The 22,826-nt window shown below is 32.2% G+C and overlaps 5 protein-coding genes across 7 annotated transcripts; 3 read left to right on the top strand and 2 right to left on the bottom strand.

Annotated features, from left to right (window-relative positions):
* The first annotated feature begins 456 nt into the window (after positions 1-456).
* Positions 457-3,132, top strand: LOC123701913 (HIG1 domain family member 1A, mitochondrial-like). Its single transcript, XM_045649534.1, has 3 exons — positions 457-713; positions 1,910-2,011; positions 2,645-3,132. Exons 2-3 carry the CDS (start codon positions 1,918-1,920, stop codon positions 2,860-2,862), a joined length of 312 nt encoding a protein of 103 aa, XP_045505490.1. The 5' UTR covers positions 457-713; positions 1,910-1,917; the 3' UTR covers positions 2,863-3,132.
* A 485-nt stretch (positions 3,133-3,617) lies between these two features.
* On the bottom strand, positions 3,618-5,486 carry LOC123701892 (serine/threonine-protein phosphatase 2A activator-like). Of its 3 annotated transcripts, none has more exons than XM_045649493.1 (2): positions 5,382-5,486; positions 3,618-4,936 (listed from the first exon to the last, which is right to left on the bottom strand). In XM_045649493.1, exon 2 carries the CDS (start codon positions 4,934-4,936, stop codon positions 3,950-3,952), a length of 987 nt encoding a protein of 328 aa, XP_045505449.1. In that variant the 5' UTR covers positions 5,382-5,486; the 3' UTR covers positions 3,618-3,949. The 3 variants fall into 3 exon arrangements, with proteins under 3 accessions (XP_045505449.1, XP_045505458.1, XP_045505467.1); XM_045649502.1 differs by having other exon boundaries at positions 5,426-5,486; XM_045649511.1 differs by lacking the exon at positions 5,382-5,486 and adding an exon at positions 5,040-5,171.
* Positions 5,154-7,382, top strand: LOC123701903 (beta carbonic anhydrase 1). The gene is made up of 5 exons (XM_045649523.1): positions 5,154-5,366; positions 5,746-5,830; positions 6,212-6,399; positions 6,511-6,699; positions 6,789-7,382. The coding sequence occupies exons 1-5, from the start codon at positions 5,274-5,276 to the stop codon at positions 6,996-6,998; spliced, it is 765 nt and encodes a 254-aa protein (XP_045505479.1). The 5' UTR covers positions 5,154-5,273; the 3' UTR covers positions 6,999-7,382.
* Positions 7,383-10,963: 3,581 nt separating this feature from the next.
* On the top strand, positions 10,964-12,273 carry LOC123702045 (HIG1 domain family member 1A, mitochondrial). Its single transcript, XM_045649709.1, has 3 exons — positions 10,964-11,086; positions 11,334-11,447; positions 11,631-12,273. Exons 2-3 carry the CDS (start codon positions 11,357-11,359, stop codon positions 11,822-11,824), a joined length of 285 nt encoding a protein of 94 aa, XP_045505665.1. The 5' UTR covers positions 10,964-11,086; positions 11,334-11,356; the 3' UTR covers positions 11,825-12,273.
* Positions 12,274-13,065: 792 nt separating this feature from the next.
* On the bottom strand, positions 13,066-22,730 carry LOC123701301. The gene is made up of 11 exons (XM_045648726.1): positions 22,534-22,730; positions 22,242-22,452; positions 21,798-21,921; positions 20,947-21,491; positions 20,014-20,354; positions 19,737-19,847; positions 19,028-19,652; positions 18,927-18,951; positions 17,195-17,316; positions 17,067-17,106; positions 13,066-16,962 (listed from the first exon to the last, which is right to left on the bottom strand). Exons 1-11 carry the CDS (start codon positions 22,600-22,602, stop codon positions 13,221-13,223), a joined length of 5,955 nt encoding a protein of 1,984 aa, XP_045504682.1. The 5' UTR covers positions 22,603-22,730; the 3' UTR covers positions 13,066-13,220.
* Positions 22,731-22,826: the final 96 nt, after the last annotated feature.

The following is a 22,826-nucleotide window of genomic DNA, read 5'->3' as shown; positions in this document are numbered from 1 at the left end:
CATCTAGAATTTATTCCATATTATATTTTAAAGTTACATATTTTTTAACGGAATTTGAACACGATACATGATTTATTTAAAATATGTACCTACCTACTTATGTCCATGTTAAGACGACTCTATAGGAAACGTTGTCAATGTTAAAATCCGTAAAAAATTATATACCTACTTAAGGAATTTCTAAAACATAATAATATATACCAGTCCTAACTAACTAGGTACATACCTACCTAATGTAAAGTTCTTCAGTTCAATTGTAAAAGAAATAGGAACGAAAGTTATACGTGGTTATACTTAAGTACCTATGTACTAAATAAAAAATTAATATAGAAGGATAAGTAAGCCAATTTAAACCTTATTGGCAACCTACTGAGCACATTAATTATTTTATCAACTCATTTTCCTCATCTGTTGTAACAATGCGGACTGGGCTTCCCTAGGTCACAGAATACACCAGACACCTGTGATTCACTATAGTAGCTCGCTGCTCGGTACAGTCGTCATTCGCGATTTGCGAATAAGTTTGCAGAGGCCGGTTTTCATTTTATAAACTTACCAACTCACGTCTCACTGTTCAAATTTTACAGTCCTCTGCTGATAACCGTGTGTTGTAGACGTGTTGCGTAATATACTGGAATTGATATTATAGTGACGTCGCGTCGGCCCGTGCTTATCTGATTTAACCTTGACTACTGTTATACTTCCGTTTCAAGGTAAGATATTTATGATTTGTTATTTTTAAAATTTTTAAGCAGATTGTTTTTATAAAAATAACGAAAATAAAAGAAAATGTATTTTTAAAAGCCGCTCGTAGTTCGATCAATCGGTAGGTATACCGTATAATTTAATATTTATAAGAGAACTTCCTGTATCATTGTAAAATCCCAGTTGCGAGAATTCTCAATTATTGTCAGCCGCGTCACCACTTAAAAATTATCTAGTAGCTACCTACCTAATCAAGTCTTTCTGTAGATAACTCGGTAGGTATAAGTCTAGACGGTCGTAAGTAATGTGTTAAATATTAAATTGTTAAAACTTAAAAGTGTTCCTCATCTTTATCAATTCCCGATTCTTTATTAATCTTGTAAGCTTTCCTTTTCCATAATCATTAATTATTACTAATCACAACTGTTAGGCCGGCCACATACATATATCAGTTTTCCTGATCCGTTTTCCGAATCCGGGCCTCCGAACGCAGTAAATTCATACAAATTACAAAAACGTTAAAATTTTATGCCTGAATGAAACAGATAACTGATAGGTGTACAAATATCATTTGATATCAGATTTAAGTCTAAATTTGGTATGTAGGTAGATATTCTATATTTATTGTTTGTTAGAGTTTCAATGATAAATAAATAAATAATTATATGCTTTACGTATGTACTTACATAAGTTGTTGTTACTTATGATGTTAGCTATCTTGTCCTGCGAGGTTGCTGGTGTTTTACAAGTAACCCTGTATACTAAAACCTTTGTCTTAAATGACTCTATCTATTAAAAAAACCGCATCAAAATCCGTTGCGTAGTTTTAAAGATTTAAGCATACAAAGGGACATAGGGGACAGAGAAAGCGACTTTGTTTTATACTATGTACTTATGTAGTGATAGTGATTTCGTTTCATCCATATCGGTTCTGATGTGCGCGAAGAAGTAACAGACAAACAGATTTAAAGAGAGTATATTCGCATTTAAAATATTATATAGGGGATTTCCACAGCATTGAGCTTAGTATACCAATAGTGGGACACCCTGCTGTATATTTTTGCGTACCTATTAGGACAAACAAAGATAGACTAGAGTTTGATAAATACGATCGTGTAAACTGTTTATAGCTATAGGTACCGATATACATATGTACGCACGTAAAAGAGAGTTGCACTGATATTAATTAATTATGAATTTACAGAATACACAATGGCCCTTGAACGACCAGACTTCGAATACAGAGAAGAAACTCACAAGGAACGATTAGCAAGAAAATCCAAAGAGTCGCCTTTTATGGTAATCGGTACGTATCGCTTTTCTGTTGTTTAATTTATTACCTCGATTCTTCTGCTCGCTTTTCTGCTGTTTAGTTTATTACATAGATATGATATAGTCAAGCATTTAATAGGTACTTTGGTATCTGCTTTGCTTTCGATACCTGCATGAAAGTGGTATCATATGACTTGTATACGTAGTATATTATTATTAGTCTGTGATATGACATATCTAACCATTGTATGTAGGTATGAGACTCTAGACTCATTAGTAATATTATGTAGGTACTAGTTGATCTGATGGGTGGGTGGGATAGGTCACAGACGAATTCTACAGAATATACCCGTGGCCCTGTCCTTGATGCGGCTTGACGAAACACAGTGGAGTTTTGGTCGGTAGAAATCCGACATAACCCACGGAGGCCGTGGATATCTATGCAAGATTTCCCCACTTAAAAAAAGGTACTAGTTGATGGCCTTACGAGTTACGAGTAAGATATAATAAAATTATAAACTATTCTTATATGATGCACAACGATGAGGGTGCACTATTTCTAATGCTGACCGCTTCCTTGATAAACGTGAGCGTAAACCCTAGGTTAGAATTTGATTTCCGGTGCGTTTCTTAACTAAGTAAATAAATTTTTAATTTTTACTTACAGGATTAGCTGGTCTCGCTGCTGCTGTGGGATATGGAGGTTACGCGTACAAAAATCGTGGAGCAATGAGCACCAGCGTGTTCCTCATGCAGTTCCGTGTAATAGCACAGGGAACTGCTGTCGGAGCTCTCACTGTTGGCATGGCTTACACGCTCTACAGAAATCATTTTGCTAAGAAACCAGAAGCAATCGAAGAAAGCGTTTTAGGAACTGAGCATTAATGAGCACGCATAAATTTAGAGATAAATTATTGAGCTAGTTTATTTATACAGTTATTGATATATCATGTGAAATACTAAGTATTAGAATATGCTTTGTATTACGAGGTGTAAGAGTAAGCTTGAACAGAGCACTTGATTGTTTTGAAATAATTAAAGTATGCATTTACTGATATGTGATACAAACATTTATGTGAAATAATGTGAAACTTTTGAAAGTTTCAATACAATTAGTTACTTCTACATAAATGTGTTAATTATACAATAAACTTCGAGAGATTTTTTAGAACATTTCTTGAAACATAAAATAACTAAATATTTTGAAATATTCATGTATACAGGGTGTATTTCACTTTCGGTATACTAAGCTCAAAGGAGGTTATAGTTTTGCATACGCCTGAGTACGTAAAAAATACTTATAAAATTTCAGACGCATTTTTTTCGGATACATGAATTCTTAAAACTCTATGCGCACTACTAACAAGCAACACACTCAAATTTGCCACCCGCACGTGGATTATGTTTTTATAGACAAAATGCTCACATTAGCGAAGTGGTATATTATGCCAGTTGCGCGAAGCTAGAGAAGAAAACATGGATTTTATGGAAAAATTTAGCAAAATTTTTTGACGTAATTTTGTTGTTTAAATGTTTTTACGTGATCAGTGTATGCAAAACTACAAGTCCCTTCGCGCTTAGTATACCGATAGTGGGACACCCTGTATATCTAGTAATGGAAATTAAACAAAAAACCAAAGTAATTGTCTTAGAATTTTATTAGAAAGTAACAATCCTACATACTCATCAATAATTCATCTTTACATATAAATATTAAGGTAAAAAAATTAAAACCACATTCTACAATCATGTAGGAAATATCTTCACATTTAAGTTACAGACTTAGCAATACCAATTTTAATAACACCTAAACTGAAATTATATTAATATCACATTTTGATTACAAAATTTGATTCAAATAAAAAATCAAATCAATACAAGTATTATTATAATACTGATTATAAATAATATGAGATAAAATGTTACAGTAAATAAATTAAAAATAGAATACAACAGTGGCTTTTATTTATCATCAATGTTGGATAGGGAATCTACGTATGGGCAAAAGAGATCCAAATAATACATGCTGTATAACAGGAAACTTTGCTAGTACCTCCTTTTTATACATTTTTATCAGACCTTGATTTATTTTAGCCCATGAACCGACAGCACTGATGCTCCACAATTGATTTGAGTGCTCGGCAAAAGGTCCCTTTTTCACTTCTTTTATATACTTAATGCAAGATAGAAACATATAATCATCTGAATATTTATCAATAATATCATCTTCTAGAAATTTAGCTGGCGGGTATATTCTCGGTTGTTCAATCAGCTGGGAACTACCCCATATGAAAGGCACAAATTGATAATCATCAAGACTCCAAACACCGTGACTTCCGGCTGGCTCCATTCTGTATGTTTGTTGCAACTTTCTAGCAATATTAAGGTATTTGTTAAACAAAATGAAGACAGTTGCAACATGATCATCATTCTGGAGGGAACCTATTTTGTAAAGACAACATAAGAACATAATAAAGGCCATCTCATGACCTGTACCATAATCAATCCTGGTGGCATTGCCAAAGCTTTCCTCCAAATATATCTTAATTTCTGGTATAGCTAAATGCAGTTTGGGATCTAGAGAATCCTGAAGATACTGTGTAGAATTAACCTTCACTTTTGCCAACCAGTCACGAAATGCACTATTGCCAAACCGTTGTGGCTGCTCTATTGGTGGGAACTCATTTATTAAATTACTTATTTTATCTAACATGTGCCCAAATTTTGTTATATTTTCTGATATTTTACAATCAACTGACAAAGGTTTACTTTTTATAGCTTCATTGAGAGTAGCAATGAATCCTGTGTATTCCATGTAAGCTTCTGATTTTTCCCAAATAGCCATATCAGTTATGGATTTCACAGCCCGTTCAGGCTCCAAGAAACGGTGATTTATAGGAAGTAATGGAGTCACCTTCTCAGAAGTGGCTCCATCCCCAATAACACTCTCTGTATTCATCTAAAAGAAAAATAAATGTTATATAATTTGTTTACAGTAACATACCAAAAAAACAATATAAAAAAGAAGCAAAAAAATTAAGCAATTTTATTATTTATTACACCTTTGTCAACTATTATTATCTCATAGCCTACTATAAAGCAATCGTCATAAAATACGCGTTCATATTTTTACAGTTTTACAATATGTTGTTCCCAATGTTTTCATTCGCCCGATAAGCTTTAGTAATGAAGGTCACAAATGTCAAAATCAGCTTTAATTATGTACATACACGCGTTTGAAATTAAAATAGAAGTGGCAGCCCAATGATGGGATATAAATTCAGTTAGCACACAAAATGGATAGAATATTAAGAGGTATTATGAGATACCGAGTTTTAGACAGAGCAAGCATGGTGAAGCAATTTGAACAAGTTAAAGACAATCCTGTTGTAAGTAGAACTAACCTTAAATAATTTTTATTGTGATTTTACAAACGCATATGAATTACCTTTATGCTTCAAATTAAAACTGCCAACAAAAATGTGTGAAGAAATTGTAGGTAATAGGTACCTACCTAGGTATTTAATTTCGCAATCCTTGATTTCGGTGCAAATTTTAAATGTCAATTTAATGTCATAACGATACAACAATAAAAAAAAAAACGATTTTGACATATTTACTCCAGTGTCAGTTATCGAATATCAACTTGACGTTTACAGTTCAGTTTAACAATCACAATTTGTTTTCAGCTTAGAATTTTAAAACCAGTGTTTATAACAATGTTAATTCTGTAGTTAATTCTTATTTATTTTCCTTTTATGTTTTTAGCCTAAAGCAATTTTTTACACTTGCATGGACAGTAGAATGATACCCACAAGATTCACAGAGACTTGCGTAGGCGACATGTTTGTTGGTTTGTATTTAAGTTTGTCGGTTTGTATTTAAAATCATTTTCCTAATTATGTAGTATTATGGTAGTAAATTATTATGTACTGTAGTCTCTATATAGTATGCTGCCCGTGACTTGGGTGGCTTTCAAACAGTAGGTTGGCCATCTTTCAGAAAAATTCTCCGTATTATAAACCGAGCAGTTTAAAATTAGTGGTTTGTTTCAAACAACTTATAACTTAGCTATTTTGGGATTATATTATGGCGCTGTGTGAATAAAAAAAAACATATTAAAAGGGCCTATACTTTATACACCCGCAGAATGCAGGTTACCTACTAGGTATATTGATTGTTACCGTTTTGTACCATTCCGACTTTAAATTAAATTGATTGTTAATATTTTCAGTCAGAAATGCCGGTAATCTCGTCCCTCATTCTCAAAGCTTTATAGATGAGATGACTAGTTGTGAACCAGCAGGACTTGAACTGGGATGTATGATGAACGATATCAGACATGTCATAGTCTGCGGACATAGTGATTGTAAAGCAATGAATCTCTTATACAAATTAAAAAGCAAAACAGAATCTAGTATTGTAAGTCTTTGGCCTTTTTATTTGAGGAATTCGTAACGAAATAACAAAAAAGAAATGAACAGAAGAGGCTATAAAGATTATACCTATTATGGATATTGATTTTTTTTTCAGGAACAGCGGCGAATATCCCCCCTTAAGTCATGGCTTTGTACTCACGGAAATACAAGCCTGCAAAAGTTTTTAGACATGAATGGCGACTTCAACAAACCAATGTTATTTACAGCTGAAACGCCTCAGCGAAAATTTGTCGCGTATATTGATCCTGAGAACAAATTCTGCATCGAGGATAAACTGTCTCAAGTAATCTTTGCAATGATTGATCCAACAATAATTTTGTGTGATTGCCGTCTATGATTGTAATAGGAACTGTTCTAAATTATATTTTTCAGGTAAATACGCTACAACAGCTTCAAAATGTGGCGTCATATGGTATGCTGAAAAAACGCTTAGAGAAACACGACTTACATATCCATGCGCTATGGTTCGATATTTATACTGGAGACATTTATTACTTTAGTAGACGGGCAAAACGGTTTGTTATCATCGACGAATCGACGTATGAATCTATACTAGCGGAAGTGCGGAGATATTACTCATAGAGTTAATTTTTAATAACGATCGAAACATATTAAAATAGATTTATTTGATCTTAACAAAATCTAACTGGGTGTTTATTATAGTTGGCCATGTATAAAAAATTTGAGGGGGCCCGCTAGTTTTTTTCGAATATAAAAATATGAAATATCTAATTAATATTAGTCGTCCTTTTTTTTAGACGTTGATTGTAATTTACGATATTTTCACCGATATGGGGAGAAGCGTAACAGTGAAAAGGCGCGTCACTATATTATAGCCTACGCCACTGGTTAAAATTACATATTAGTTTGGTATTATATACGTAGGAAAATATATATAATTAACTTAGTTTCAGTATAATTTAATGAATAAATACCGGTTAGAATGTAAGTGATAAGTGAATATTGCCTTTTTTTAAATATCATAGTGTAATTAGTGTGCTTTTAATAGACGTATAAACTTTTGGGGCCAACTTTATTTATTTTTAAGTAACTAAACCTATTGAATAAATTTATTTACATTTTTTTATGGATTTTTATTATAATTTACCGAACTAATATATTTTATTAAGATTATACAATAATATTATTATGACTAGAGTCTAGAGTAGATATTTTGAAATTACGACGTTGTACTTATAAAAATATGATATTTTATTTTTTCTTATAAAAATATAAAATCTACACTGGACCTAAACATTATTTTATCAGCTGAATTATTTATTCTATGTAATATTGGCTTCTTCCCACGGCTGTTTTTTTCTACACCTACGTCCACACACGAAAAATTTCTTTAAAATCGGTCCAATCGTTCTGAATTCAACTTAATATTTTAATTTATGGCAGTACCACAGGCAGTACCTACTGCGTTGCCACCACAGAACAGTAAGAACATAATAGAAGTGCGATGTGGGCGTGGCCCACGTGTCACTAGTAAGGTAAGATCACCTAACTCGCTCTCAGTTGTGCGCAGAAAAATATTCGAGTCGGTTGTCAACTGTCAAACCTTATTTCCATATTTATTCATTATTTAGAGCGTGTTGTTCGGTATTAGAGTGGAAAAATGATAGCAGACGAAATAATATCAGCAATCGAGGCATTTCATACCATCGGTAAGTCTTATTTTAATTTATTTTAAATATATTTTATGTTACAACTTCGCTTGTCGTAATTTGTCAAAAATTTATAAAAACATTAAGTCAAAATGAACCTTAATCCATAAGAAATAAGCACTTATATAGATTGAACAGCAAACAAGACTTTCTGGAATATTATTGCAATAAACAAACGAATGTCGGATTAGTGATGCATGTGGCGCATATCGACAGTATCGATACTTTCGAAAAGACAAACATTATAAATATTAAATTTTATTCTATTTTTCCTTAGCTTTCATTTGTCCTATTTATTTATAGATTTTCGAAAGAGCCCAATTTAAAAGAGAAATGGATAATAAATGCAACGTGACGAGTTAACTGGATGCCGAACAGCAATAAGCAGTCTAGCAAAGGCCACCGATACATCAAACCTACGGCAGTTCCAAGATTTAAAATAATGCATATTTTCTGTTTGTTTTGTAAATATAGATTTATACTATTCTATTCCGTTTTTTATTTAAATATAATAATATGAAAAGACGTACTTAGTAGTAATAAACATACTCCAAAATGTGACACATTATCCTATACTCATATAATAGAAAGAAAAAAAAATGCACAAAAATAAATTTATTTGTGAATTATCGATAACAAGGCTGACATCCCTTAGAGCATAGCATCAGGTTAATGTCAAGTTAATGTCATTAATTTAGAGTGACACAAATTTCAACCTTATCTTTATGTGTTGTGGTTCAAAGTTATATGTATTGAAAACCAACGCCCTCTGTTGTCGAATAGCTGAATGTTTTCGAATTTGGAATTTCTGAGCAAAGAGAAACAGAACAGCTAATATACCTAGGGATGTTATACTAAAATAAACCGTAACCTCGTGCGTGAGGGTACATATTGAAATGCTTAATTTATAACCTAAGTCAGTTTTTACTCAAATTAAGCTGTCCAATCAAAGGCATAGTTTACTTGTAGTGTACTGTATAACTATCGGTTTAAATGTGTGGGTTTGGCGACACTGGTTTTCATACAAATTATGACATTATAGCACTTCTATTATGTTCTTACTGTTCTGTGGTTGCCACGTCCAGTCGTTTTTTCCCACAGAACAGTAAGAACATAATAGAAGTGCTATAATGTCATCATTAGTATGAAAACCAGTGTCGCCAAACCCACACATTTAAACCGATAGTTATACAGTACACTACAAGTAAACTATGCCTTTGATTGGACAGCTTAATTTGAGTAAAAACTGACTTAGGTTATAAATTCAGCATTTCAATATGTACCCTAACGAACCAAGTTACGGTTTATTTTAGTATAACATCCCTAGGTATATTAGCTGTTTTGTGTCTCTTTGCTCAGAAATTCCAAATTCGAAAACATTCAGCTATTCCACAACAGATGGCGTTGGTTTTCAATACATATAACTTTGAACCTCTACACATAAAGATAAGGTTGAAATTTGTGTCACTCTAAATTAATGACATTAACTTGACATTAACCTGATGCTATGCTCTAAGGGTCAGCCTTGTTATCGATAATTCACAAATAAATATATTTTTGTGCATTTTTTTTTTCTTTCTATTATATGAGTATAGGATAATGTGTCACATTTTGGAGTATGTTTATTACTACTAAGTACGTCTTTTCATATTATTATATTTAAATAAAAAACGGAATAGAATAGTATAAATCTATATTTACAAAACAAACAGAAAATATGCATTATTTTAAATCTTGGAACTGCCGTAGGTTTGATGTATCGGTGGCCTTTGTTAGACTGCTTATTGCTGTTCGGCATCCAGTTAACTCGTCACGTTGCATTTATTATCCATTTCTCTTTTAAATTAGGCTCTTTCGAAAATCTATAAATAAATAGGACAAATGAAAGCTAAGGAAAAATAGAATAAAATTTAATATTTAAAATGTTTGTCTTTTCTAAAGTATCGATACTGTCGATATGCGCCACATGCATCACTAATCCGACATTCGTTTGTTTACTTTTTGTTTATTTCAATAATATTCCAGAAAGTCTTGTTTGCTGTTCAATCTATATTAGTACTTATTTCTTATGGATTAAGGTTCATTTTGACTTAATATTTTTATAAATTTTTGACAAATTACGACAAGCGAAGTTGTTACATAAAATATATTTAAAATAAATTAAAATAAGACTTACCGATGGTATGAAATGCCTCGATTGCTGATATTATTTCGTCTGCTATCATTTTTCCACTCTAATACCGAACAACACGCTCTAAATAATGAATAAATATGGAAATAAGGTTTGACAGTTGACAACCGACTCGAATATTTTTCTGTGCACAACTGAGAGCGAGTTAGGTGATCTTACCTTACTAGTGACACGTGGGCCACGCCCACATCGCACTTCTATTATGTTCTTACTGTTCTGTGTTTTTTCCTAAAAAGGTTCCTACCTTCATTAATATTAATGAACGTGTTCTTTGGTGCGGCTATAGTATAATATTGTATCTATTGTATTATATTAAGTATATTTTTTTTAATTTTTAATATTTGTTGTTATAGCGGCAACGGAAATACATTTATGAGATAGCCTGGAGACAGACAGACAGACAGCGGAGGCTTAGTAATAGAGTTCGCGTTTTACCCTTCGGGTACGGAACCCTAACAAACAATTTACGTCTGGTTATTTATGATGAAGCAATTGCATGAAGTACTTGTAAAAATAATGTATTTTTGAGATTGAGATTAATAAAAAAATATTGATTTTATTTATTTATTTTCTATAATTGTTTTTATTCATAATGCTATAAATTTTTAATCTACCATTCAACTCTGTCAGTTGTCATCTATTGATATTTGACAGCGGAATTTTGGTCTCTGACACAGATGACAGAGTACAGACAGCTGTGAGCTGACAGATCATGGAAAATTGAAAATCGACAAGGTTGCTGAAAGTGATGCAATGTTGTGGAATTTCTAAAATTATATAATAATTATTTAAACTTATATAAGGTTAAGGTGAGTTAATTTGAGTCTTTATAGGTCAATTATTGTTCCATAACATACATAATTTTAATAAATTTATCAAATCTTTTAATATCCCGTCATTATATTTCTTTATTTAATAGGTAAAATAATGCCTAATTAGATGTAATATGTGTATAAACCGTAAATTAACTTATACAAAATACTAAAATTTCGTCAAGATTATTGTTTTGCTATTTTTATGAAACATTCTTACAAATTAACTTTTTTATGTTTTCAGTGTAGTAATCATTGAATCTCAAAATGGATCCACAAAAAATTTTCGAATACAAAGATGAGTCTCAAGCAGAAAGACTGGCAAGGAAATCCAAAGATTCTCCATTCATGATTCTTGGTAATTTTAATTTCTTTGCTTCTATAAAAAAAATCTTTAAAATCTCTCAAGGCTTAAGGCTCCCTAAGAAAAGATTAAAATAATTATAAATTATTCATTTAGTTTTCATTCTATTGGGTTTAGGTAAATGAGATATAAAATGCTCATTTCAATTTTTTCAATTGATTCAAAATATATTTACAGGTATCATGGGATTAATTGGTGTATGTGGAGTGGGTGCCTACAAATATAAGAACAGAGGCAAAATGAGTACAAGTGTATTCCTAATGCAGCTGCGTGTCGCCGCCCAAGGAACTGCAGTAGCAGCTCTCACCCTAGGGCTTGGATACCAACTTGTAGACAAATATGTGTTAAAATCTGATAAGAAAGAACAATAATGATCAGCTAGATGAAATTAGACATTTTAAAGGAGAATTTTATTACACTCTACACAGTATTTGAAGCTTACACATAAGATAACCTCAAATATGATCAAAATGATCATGCACACAAAACACTAGCCATGGCCATAACAGCTGATAGAACATGTGTACAGCAAATGAGTATATTTTTGTTTTATGTTGTCATGTGCTGTACTGTGGGGGTAGTTTCGATGTGCTAATGTCTGTGGCTATAGAATAAGTTAATACTAATTTTATTTAGCTGTTAGTTTTGTGTTCTGTGATTTTAGCTGATATTCTACTACAGTTTGGTCTAAGACAGTTGTAATATTTATTTTTTGACATTTCCATATGTAACCTTTGAGGTAATTTTTTGTGATAAATGTCTTATTTATACTAATGTTAAGAAATTGATGTTGTATAATAAATGTGACTTGCTTCAACGATAAATTTGTTTTAATAACTTTATCCTTTTTACAATACCCAATGGGCTAGTTTCACTACTTACTGATGATGATTTTTTAATTTGCATATTTTTCAGTTTTTCATAAAAGTTAAATGATATGAACAAAGAAAATAATATAAAAATATAATGAGTTTTAAGAACTTGCTCATCTTCAGAGTATTATAGAGTGCTTGTAAACTGACATAAATTGATTTTAAAAAAAGTCTTGTGAATAGTTACTTATTGGTTACATATCATGAAATTATTTGCATATAATACAGGATTGCCAGAAAGAAAACCTATAACTAATATATTGCATCATCTAAAAACGATATAAATATTATACAACACAAAATTGATGAATTGAAGAATGTTGTACTTATTAAAATATCTACTTTTGTCATAATAATATAACCAACGTCGACGCCTTTTAGTTTTTTTTAAATAGTATGCTTATTAAATCTAGGCAGAGACCAAACTAAACTCGTAAAATTTCCATGGGTACTTAGTCGGTACATATTATATAAGTTTAATTAATTAATTAAAAGTAATTATTATAAGTAGGTAATATACACAGGTAGGCAGGTTATAATAATTCAACTGAATTTTTGTTTTATGCTTTTTTGTTACGTATAAGGATTGTTTTTGCCTTCTTGTTGGTCACTTTTAAATTTGCAGAGTTCTGCAGTTGGATATTCTGACAATTTAAAGGCGAAGTAAAAAATAAACTATATACCTACCTACATTTACAGTTCCTAATTAATATCTAAGAGGAGGAACACAAATAAAAATATTTATTTTTTAGACATGTATTTTATTCCACTATAAATTCGTTATTTTATATACATAAAAATCTAAACAGGTCATCAACAAAATGTCTACATATAAAAAAAATCATTTAAATAATCACAGAAAAAATGTAACAAATAATTTAAATTTCATTACTGATTATTCACTTTTACTACAATCAGATAAGCCCTTTCTCTTAAGGCTGTAATTTGGAATGGTCAGATCTTCCTTGTCAGAAGTGGAATGATTTCGTATGGAGGTTGAAGTAACTTTCACTGAAGAGAGTTCATCTGCATTACTAAACAATCCATTGGATGTATTTGTGCTAGAGGACGATTGGTATGTGTTTGCTTTATAAATCTGGACAGGAGTTGATGTCCTTGCTCTGTTATTGCTCTGGCTTGCCAACGATTTTTCATCCTCACATATTTCCGTTGTATTTTTTATCTCCTCTGGCATTTTCGTTTCATACAGAGACACAAATTCGTCATCGCCTCCTTTATTAGACCTGTTGGTAAATGTGATTTTCTTGGCTAGTTCGTTTGTCAAAAACTCCTTCACAGTCATGGAATTTACCAAGGATGTTTGTTGCTCTGCATTTTTCGAATTATCAATCACACCTCTCGGTTGGCGGATTTTTTTATTTGAATCATTATGTTCTGAAATTGTAGATTCAGTTGTTATAGTTGGTATTTCCTTGTTGAAGCTTTTAAATTTTAAGTGACTTAAACTGGAGCTAGAAGTGTTCGAGGAAGAAGATAAAGCCAATCGCTCTTTAGTCTTTTTTAATGTAGAAGAAGCCCAACCCATGCCTAGTTTCTGAAAAGCATTTTCTAAATCAGGGTTTGAAGAAATGCTTAAAGTTTCTGATGTCTCCGCCATATTTTCTTTGTTCATAGCTAACTTACTAATTTTCTTTCTTTCCTTGCGGATTTTAGATAGGGCTAAAAGGGATAAAGAGGATTCAGATGACATGCTTGTGCTATTGACATGTGATGCCGTATCAAACTTAAATGGCTCGGTAATAATTTTTCTTTTGAGTAACTCAGAGATAACATCAGGTAGACTACTATCAGAATGTAAAGAACTTAATTCTTCTTGTATGTGGTCTTCTTTAAAAACTTCTTCTATATTTGACCCTTCGTCGATACGAACATCACATTGCTTCGCGTAGTCTTGTAAACTCAAAAATGGCTTGAGCATGATATCATTAAATAATTTCATATCCATCATTTGAATTTTAGCATTGTCAGTCGAATCTGAGGAGTGGCGTTTAGAAGAGTCTCCTTTACTATCTACTAAATCCACACCAGTATCATTTGTTGTTTTAGTTTCATTTATTTTGTTTAATTGTTTGTCATTATCATCTTCATTACTTTTACATGGTATTTCTTGGCTTATTTCACGACGTGATGATTGATTTTTCTGTTTTAAACTCATTGGTGAATCAACTTCAAGGACAGTAGACAATTCATGTGGAATAGCATAAAAATCTTGTACATTTTTTAAATTAACGCGCGTTAAAGCAGGAGGTGGTCTTGCTTTCACCTTAGTCTGGTCTGTGCTGTTTGTTGGTAGATTTGATTTTTCACTTATGGTTGATAATGATAGTGTTGAGGGTGTAAGAGGCTTAGGGATATCTCCAAGTAAAGGTACATAGTTATCTCCATCGATCTTTTCTTTTTCATGGAAATTCAAAGGTACCTTTGGAACATGTATAATGTCTTTTGGTAATAATTCCGGCACATTTTCTTTTATTTTTATATTCTTGGGTTCAGAGTCGGATGTAGTATCGGAATTTGACAAATGGCTATATACTAAAGATTTATTGCGCCTTACTTCTTCTAGAACTTTAGCTAAATTCGATAAACGCTTGGTACACTTATCAGTCAAATCAGCAATTTTTTCCATATTCTGAAGCTTGTTTTCGGCTAGTTTCATAAAATTAATTTCACTATCGATTCCACTTGTTTGAGTAGAAATATCAGTTGGAAGATTTTGAGAAGTGTTCTTAACTTTTCTTTGTCTCCGTTCTGAATCAGAGGTCATAGGCGTTATTGTGCATCTATCTAGATGAAGTTTATAATCCTCTTTACTACAATGAGTTCCATCAGAAGAGTAATTTGAAGCATGTTGAAAAAAAGTTTCTTTTTTTCGTGGTTTACTAGCATTATTAATACTACTAGAATCATAATTTTTAGTCTTTCTAGGAGTCGGCGAACTACTTCGATTTTTAGGTTTTGTCACTAAAACATCAGACTCATTCTTATCTAAATGTAACTGTTTTGAAGAAGATACTTTTGTCAAAGAAGAAGATGACTCAGCTTTATTATATTTTTTGTGACGTACCGTGCTTACCTCTTGAACATTTTTATTTCTCAAAATACGCTTTGAAATATTGAAAGATTTAACTTTGTGCACCGGTTTTTTACGAGGTAATCTAAACATATATTTGGGTGGCATTTCAAAATATTTCTGTTGCCTCTTTTCTTGCTCTCGAATAATTTGCTGCTCGAGCATCATTTTAATTTGTTCTAGAGATATTTGATTTTGTATAGGCAAGCCCTTTCCAGCGGTATTAGAAGGATTGTAAATAATTGAACTTCCAGGTGTGTCCACTGTGCTACAGTCCTGATTGACGACTTGGATGGCTTTAAGTGATTCTTTATTTAGTGTTAATAATTTGTTCACATACTGCTGAACAACAGGGTTAAATCCACCTTTAGTAGAACTAAATTGGTGAGTATTGGATAATTTTTGGATGTTTTTGTTAGATAGTAGAGCATTTGAGTTACTATCACATACAAATTTGGATGAACTTTTATGTAAGGTGACGTTATTTTTATATTTATGGGATTTTCTGCATTTTTTACTGTGTGTTACATGTGTATATTTTTCAGATTCAACATTTTCCGACCATGATCTGTTATAATCACAGCTATGAGCCGTATTTGGTGGTGTATCGGTGGTGCTACAAATATGTTTTGACTGACATTTACGAACGTTCTCTGTAGAAATGCTTCTTGAATGTTTCGATTTACAATGTTTATTTTGTTTTTTACATCCTTGTTCATTCAATTTATTGTAATTATCACTAATCAGAAAATCAGCAGTATTTGAAGGAGAATGATGTTTCAAAAAACGCGGTATAATGAGCTCCGGTGGACTCATATATGCTGTTGAAGTAGATGAAGTCATGTGCATGAATACGGGTCGTGAATTTGGCGAACTAAATGAAGTTTGTGTATATGTAGAAGTCGCTGGTCTTGATACGGGATCCACTTTAGTTACATGCTCAGGAATCGCAAATGAATCGTGAAACGATGTATGAATACTTTTGTCGACTGCTGTTTCAGATTTATTATTATTTTCTTTGTCACCATCTAGGGTTTTTTCACGCGATTTCAATTGCTCCGAAGAAGCCACTCGTGTAACTAGAACAGGCTCTGATTTTGATTGAGATAATATTTTATCTCCGGTTGTTAATTCTTTATTGATAGAAGTTTGTGCCGCACTTTCTTTTAAATTGTCACAAAAAGACGATTGTACTTCAGTATCGACTTTTGATATGATATTAGATGGTGGTGGTGGTGCTGCATCATCTACGACGTTCACATTTACTTCTTGGCTTTTGCCTCCAAGTTTTTCCGTTTCTTTCTTTTTAAGCTGTATTACAACTTCGTAGTTATCGTCTTTGAGAAAACCTGAAGCACCTATGTAAAATTTACCGGCATCATGTTGCCCATCGTTAATAATTTTTAAAAAGCCGTCATCGGTTAGTCCCCTTGGAGCTTTATCATTTGTAGCAGTTTGGAATGAAGAAGTGGATGTAGCAGCTGAGGATTGCGGCTGATTCGCATTTGAACATGCACATTTACATCCCGAACAAGAGTGTTGATTCCTGGAATGACGATAAATACTTTTAAATTCGTACAGTATTAATAAAAACAAATCTATACATTAGTATCTTCCATGATAATTTTTTTTAATATTAGCAATAATTACCTAGATTGCGCAGTATCATTGTCTTTCATCGGCTCGAAACCTATAAATAAAATATGAATTATTATTTAAATATTTAAGATTATCTATATATTTTATTAATTCAAATAATACACTGCTTTTATAATTACCATTTAGAGTTTTATCGTGCTTGGAGCTATTACTATCTTGTATTCTCTGTGTTGTATCTGGAACTTTAGATTTGCTTGTGTCCCGATTACTTTCCGTGAAATACATAGAAGCAATGTTATCCCTAAAATATAGAAATAAGTTTATTATTAATAAGTTTAAAACAAACAAAATAATAACTATCTAACATCTATACATATAATAAATCTGTAGAAGGGTCAATTCTGTACATTGAAAATATTGAAAAAATAAATAGCAGGGGGTGTTACTGGATCGATACCAAACCCAAATATGTGATTAAAAAATTTTTTGTCTGTCTGTCTGTCTGTCTGTATGTGAAGGCATCACGTGAAAACTAGCGGTTCGATTTCGATGAAACTTGGTATAATTATACCTTATTATCCTGGGCGTAAAATAGGATACTTTTTATCCTGGAAAAATACGTAGAAAAAAATTAATCTTAATTTTTCAGTTTTATCCATAGACGTTGTTCCGTAGAACCGCGAACATACGTTGCGTATTATTATAGGCGTAGCCGTATTTGGGAATTGGGTCCAATAGATATTTATAAGATGTTATTGACAGAGGTACTCAAAATGAAGAAATAACCATCCACGCGAAGACCGACATCCGCGCGGACGGAGTCGCGGGCGGATGCTAGTTCTAAATAAAACTATTAAAACATTTGGCCTTTCTATGCTTTTGGATAACATTAATTTTTTTACTGAATCGTGACCTAAGTTTTGATGTCGCTGGTGCTAGGCTTCTGGCTTTGAAAAATTGTCTTTGAACAAATAACATTAAATATTTCTAAAATGATTTCTATTTTGCACATCTAAACATATAAAAAATCTGTAGCAGGGTCAATTCTGTACATTTAAAATATTTAAAAAATAAAAATCTATGTTAGTTATTAATTTTTGTTCTAAATTCTCAAACGCAATTAAAAATAATAAATTCAATTCTGAAAATAATTTGGTTCAAGAGGTATGAAATATGCAAGTATGAATTCTAATTACAATATGATACTACTATAATTCAAAATAAGTATTCAATGATAAAATAATTGTTTTTACAAAATATTACCACCACGGCCTTCTCTCAGTAGATGTTTGCCACAGTTCCACATTAGCAGTATAACAACTCATAATATTACATGACATCCTAGGATCAAGAATTTTAATAAACATCAGGAGTATGTAGTTAAATTTTTGAATCAATAATATCTATTACTAATAAAAAAATACTAGTACTATCCATCGTAATAGTTATGCAGAAAACAACTTGGAGAAATGCAAAAAGAAACAATTATAACCATTTTCAATAAACCTTGGGCATAAAATTTACAATGCTTTCTAGCAAAGATAACCTGCAATCCTGATCTTTCTCATCCCTTTATACCGCAGCCACACTATGCTCGTCGTCCTGCTCATCGCGCTGCAGCTACCGTTATTTGCCGCGACATTGCCCTCTGGCCACACACTGCTCTACTCGCGCGATTAATCGCGACGCTCTTCAGTTCGCACTCGTATTGCCGGTCCTTTGACTCGCGCGCAAAAGCCGACAAAATAGGGAGCCGTGAGCAGGACGATGAGCACGACGAGTGGCATGACGAGTAACGTGGTCACACTATGCCTCTGCCTACTTTCCTCGTTACTTCCCGCGTTACTTGTGTGGCCGCGGCATAACGAACAAAAATTTGAATGTAGAAAGTGTTAATATTATGTAACTTACCCATTGTCGCTAACTTTGTAGATACCTGCATCAAAAAAAGAAGATATTAATTTAAGGTTACTGCAATAAATAAAAAATAAAAAATGAAAATATAGTACTACCTTCTTTCAAGTTATCGAGAGCTGATTGTTCATCTTTATCTGTGACATTCTTTTCCTTTAGATCTTGAGATCTTTCTCTAACTTCATCTTTTTTAGCCTTCTCTGATATACTTAGAGATCTGAAAATTTTATTAATGGCTTTCGATTTCTTGTCATTTTTACTTTTTTTGTCTCTTTTTGAATCTAAAATCTTGTAAATCACTATTCTATCGCCATCTGAGAGTCTAGGATCATCTGAATGATCGTTGTCTGTCCTTATTTTGTCAACTTGTTCCATGGAACTTGCGTCAGAAATAACAGAAGATGCGTCCGTTGATTCATTACTATTTTGTTCTATTACAACTGTTTCAACAACTCTTTTTCTTTCCTTGTCTTTACTTCCTTCTTTTGTTGGAGGTGTATGTTTGTGACGGGACCTGTATTCATGGTAAGTGTCGACATCGTTAAATTTAACTGTGTTATTTGATTTTGCATTTGTCGTACTTGGTATTGTGTGTACAGCGTACTTCCCGTCACTTTCTGGAACTGGCATCCAATCATACTGGAAGTTTCTTGGCAAGACGTCATTATTATTGTCAAATTTATCAGGTGATCTAGATTTACACCTACTTTGATTTTTTGTATGCTAAAACAATTATTAAAGTATACAATTATTACATGCCTAAGTTTAAAACTAATTCTGTATCAATTATTTATAATCTATTACTACCTTACAGCTCCGCTTGCACTCTCTTTCTATCCTTCTAAATTCTTCTTGCATCTTCTTCTGATGTTTTTCTTTTTGCATTTGCTGCCTCTCACTATCCATATATGCTATTTTCTGTAAAATAGGTATACAATCAATGTGAAAATTGATACTAGTTTTTTTTTTTTTTTTTTTTTTTTAATTCAGTAAAAAAATACGAAAAACGAATAAAGCACACCAACTTTATAAAAACATTTCAATGTACTTCCATTATAACACATCCCCTTTTGTATAAACCTACCTGTGTCCTACTAGTTGTGTCTTTAGAGAGAGTGTTCAAAAATGCCAAAGTATCCTTGTATTCTTTGTCAACCTTTTCTTTTGTCATTGCTACTTTATTCCTCATTTCTTGTTTCTTTTTGTCAAGTTCCTTGCTTTCCACATCTTCAATTATGGAGGACTCTTTCAAAGCTTTGGTGTAAGCATCATCATCAGCTGCATTTTGTTCGCGAATAACAAGTTTATCTTTGTTGTATAATACTTCGCGGGTGTCTCTTGTGCTGTGATTGTACATGGTGACAGAAGCTTTTCTATTAAGAACATTATCTCTTTCACTTTTAGATTTGTCTGATTTACCTGAAACTATATAAACAGCTATTAATAATGGATAACAATATCAAAACACACAACAATAAATGGAACTTAAATAACACACAAAGCCATTATACAAATCCAATTACTCTCTATTGCAATACCAACATTTATGAATTACGATAAACAGATTTTATGAAATTAGAATGATACAAGAATGAAAGTACGGCTTCTTTTTACAATTGCACTAAATAAAATGAAATATTAAACTAATGTTACACAATTGGTGTATTCTAGTTTTATTGATTTGACTCTACTACAGAGATACACAACCAAATATTACATTGTTAATGTGTGAAAATGTTTTAGAATGCCATGACTTGTAGGTGCTTGTGCTTAGGATCACCTGGTGTATTAAACAATTTAGTTTTTCTCTGTACTGATCCTCTCCTAGACCTTGGGGACAAATCTGTACTATGTAAAGGATATGTTACATTATTATTAATATAAGTCATATATTTATTAGAACTATGCTGATGTCTATGGCAATGACAACAAATATTATAACTATCTTCAGCTTTCCAGGATGGAACTGGTATAAGTTGCTTATCGAGTACATGACAAACATGATTGGAGATATTACCATCAGGTCTTGATGACCGACTCTTAAGAATAGTTTGCTTAATGCTCTGCAAGTCATCTGTCTTCTTTGAGCTTGAGACGGGTTCATTCTCTCGCAAACGTAAACTTCTGCTTTGCAAATATTCAGAGATAAGAGTCATTGACGGTTTCTGCGGAGGTATATTCATGGCTGAAGATGATGGGCCACCCCTCAGGCTGGAGGGCATTTCATCACTAAGGGCAAATAAATTTATCCTTTTGTTATGGTCAGATTTTTCTCTGTCTTGTCCTGAATCTTTTGAACTATCTTTGTCCTTTGGTAGTGATAAAGCAGGAACGCAGGGTGCCCATTCATTAACAAGCTCATCGCCTTCCCATTGGGTACCCATATCATTTTTAGCTATGTTAGTATCATCAGTGTCTTTGAGTTTGTCTGAACTCTTGTCCTTTTCTTTATTATCACTACAAACATCTATATTATTTGATTGTAGATTGTCAGCAGACTTGGACCCTAAAGTCTTTGATAGTAGCACACCCTTTTCCCTACTAATCTCATTTGCAACCTCCCTGGAAAATGAATAAGATATAATGTCTCTTTTTCATAAAAGGTGGAGACCGGTGGTGCATACAGTTACATTGAAAATAGCAAAATGAACAAAGACAAACTCTGAGCAAACATTTCAATAGCCAATTACAACTCTTTTAATGACATATGTTGATTTTTAAAAGAAAAACAAAGACCAATTTTGAATAATCAGGTTCATATACCATTTGCATCTGTTCCTATCTGATATTATCATTACTTATATCTCAAATAGAGAATGTTAAAAAACATACATTTTTTGAATACTTATATAATATGTACATAGGTACCTAGCTTGTAATTTCCTGTCCAAGATTTTCTTCTGTTCATCCAATTTTTCTTGCTTTCTTTTTCGAAGCTCTGCAACAGCTTCTCTTCCCCTCAATTTCGATAGATCCTTTTTTTGTTCTGTATCTATAATAAATAATTACTCCACAAATTAATTTCGGTATACTATGAATAAAAACAAATCAAATACCTACTATACATAACTACACTGAATTTATTTCTAAGGGCTGGGTTCATTTTGAAACATTCTGGTAATACTGGTCCATATATACAAATTGCATCAATATTTAGTAAAGTTTAAAGAGAGCAATACAAATAATTTATGATTACATCTAAATCCATTACCATCTTTATGAGCACAATGAAGATCATAAATCATGAATACGAAATATTCTTTCGTTGGAATGTGGAATGAACGTCGACGAAATATAACTGTAAAAATTCACCTGTTTCTTTTACATTAGACGCGTCTTTATGTCCAGCCCCGACATTTTCCAAGCTTTGAGAATACAATTGCTCCAATCGACCAACCAATTTTTCTTGTAAATCAAAATAGTCCTTTTCCTTTTTTGCGTCAACGTTTATAACATGCCGTAACTTTTCAACTTTAGCGCGTTGTCGTATTTTCTTAGCAATATCTTTTGACTGTTCCCTGACCTATTTGCATGAAATATATTATATTGATTATATAGTATTAATTCCTAGACACAAAACATTTGAAAAAATCTATATGCAAACCTGTTGAAGTCGTAGCTTTCGACGTCGTTGAAATTCATTTGTTCTTGAAACATCAATTTCAGAAGTCATCTTGACGTTATCGTGTTTTTAGATTTCAAACAAGAAATACATATGGACATTTCTTGGCAAACTATTTTATAGTAAATTAATAGAAGTAAAATTAATTTAAAATTAATAAATAACATAACATAAATAAATAAATTAAGTACTTCAAACTTCAAACAATAATTACCAACGAACTTATACGTCATAGGATGTCTGACGCAAGTCTGACGTCTATCAATTGACAATGA

This window comes from Colias croceus, chromosome 2, assembly GCF_905220415.1.
Source record: "Colias croceus chromosome 2, ilColCroc2.1".
NCBI lineage: Eukaryota > Metazoa > Arthropoda > Insecta > Lepidoptera > Pieridae > Colias > Colias croceus.
The sequence above is the reverse complement of the archived record's forward strand: the minus strand, read 5'-3'. Positions and strand labels throughout refer to the sequence as shown.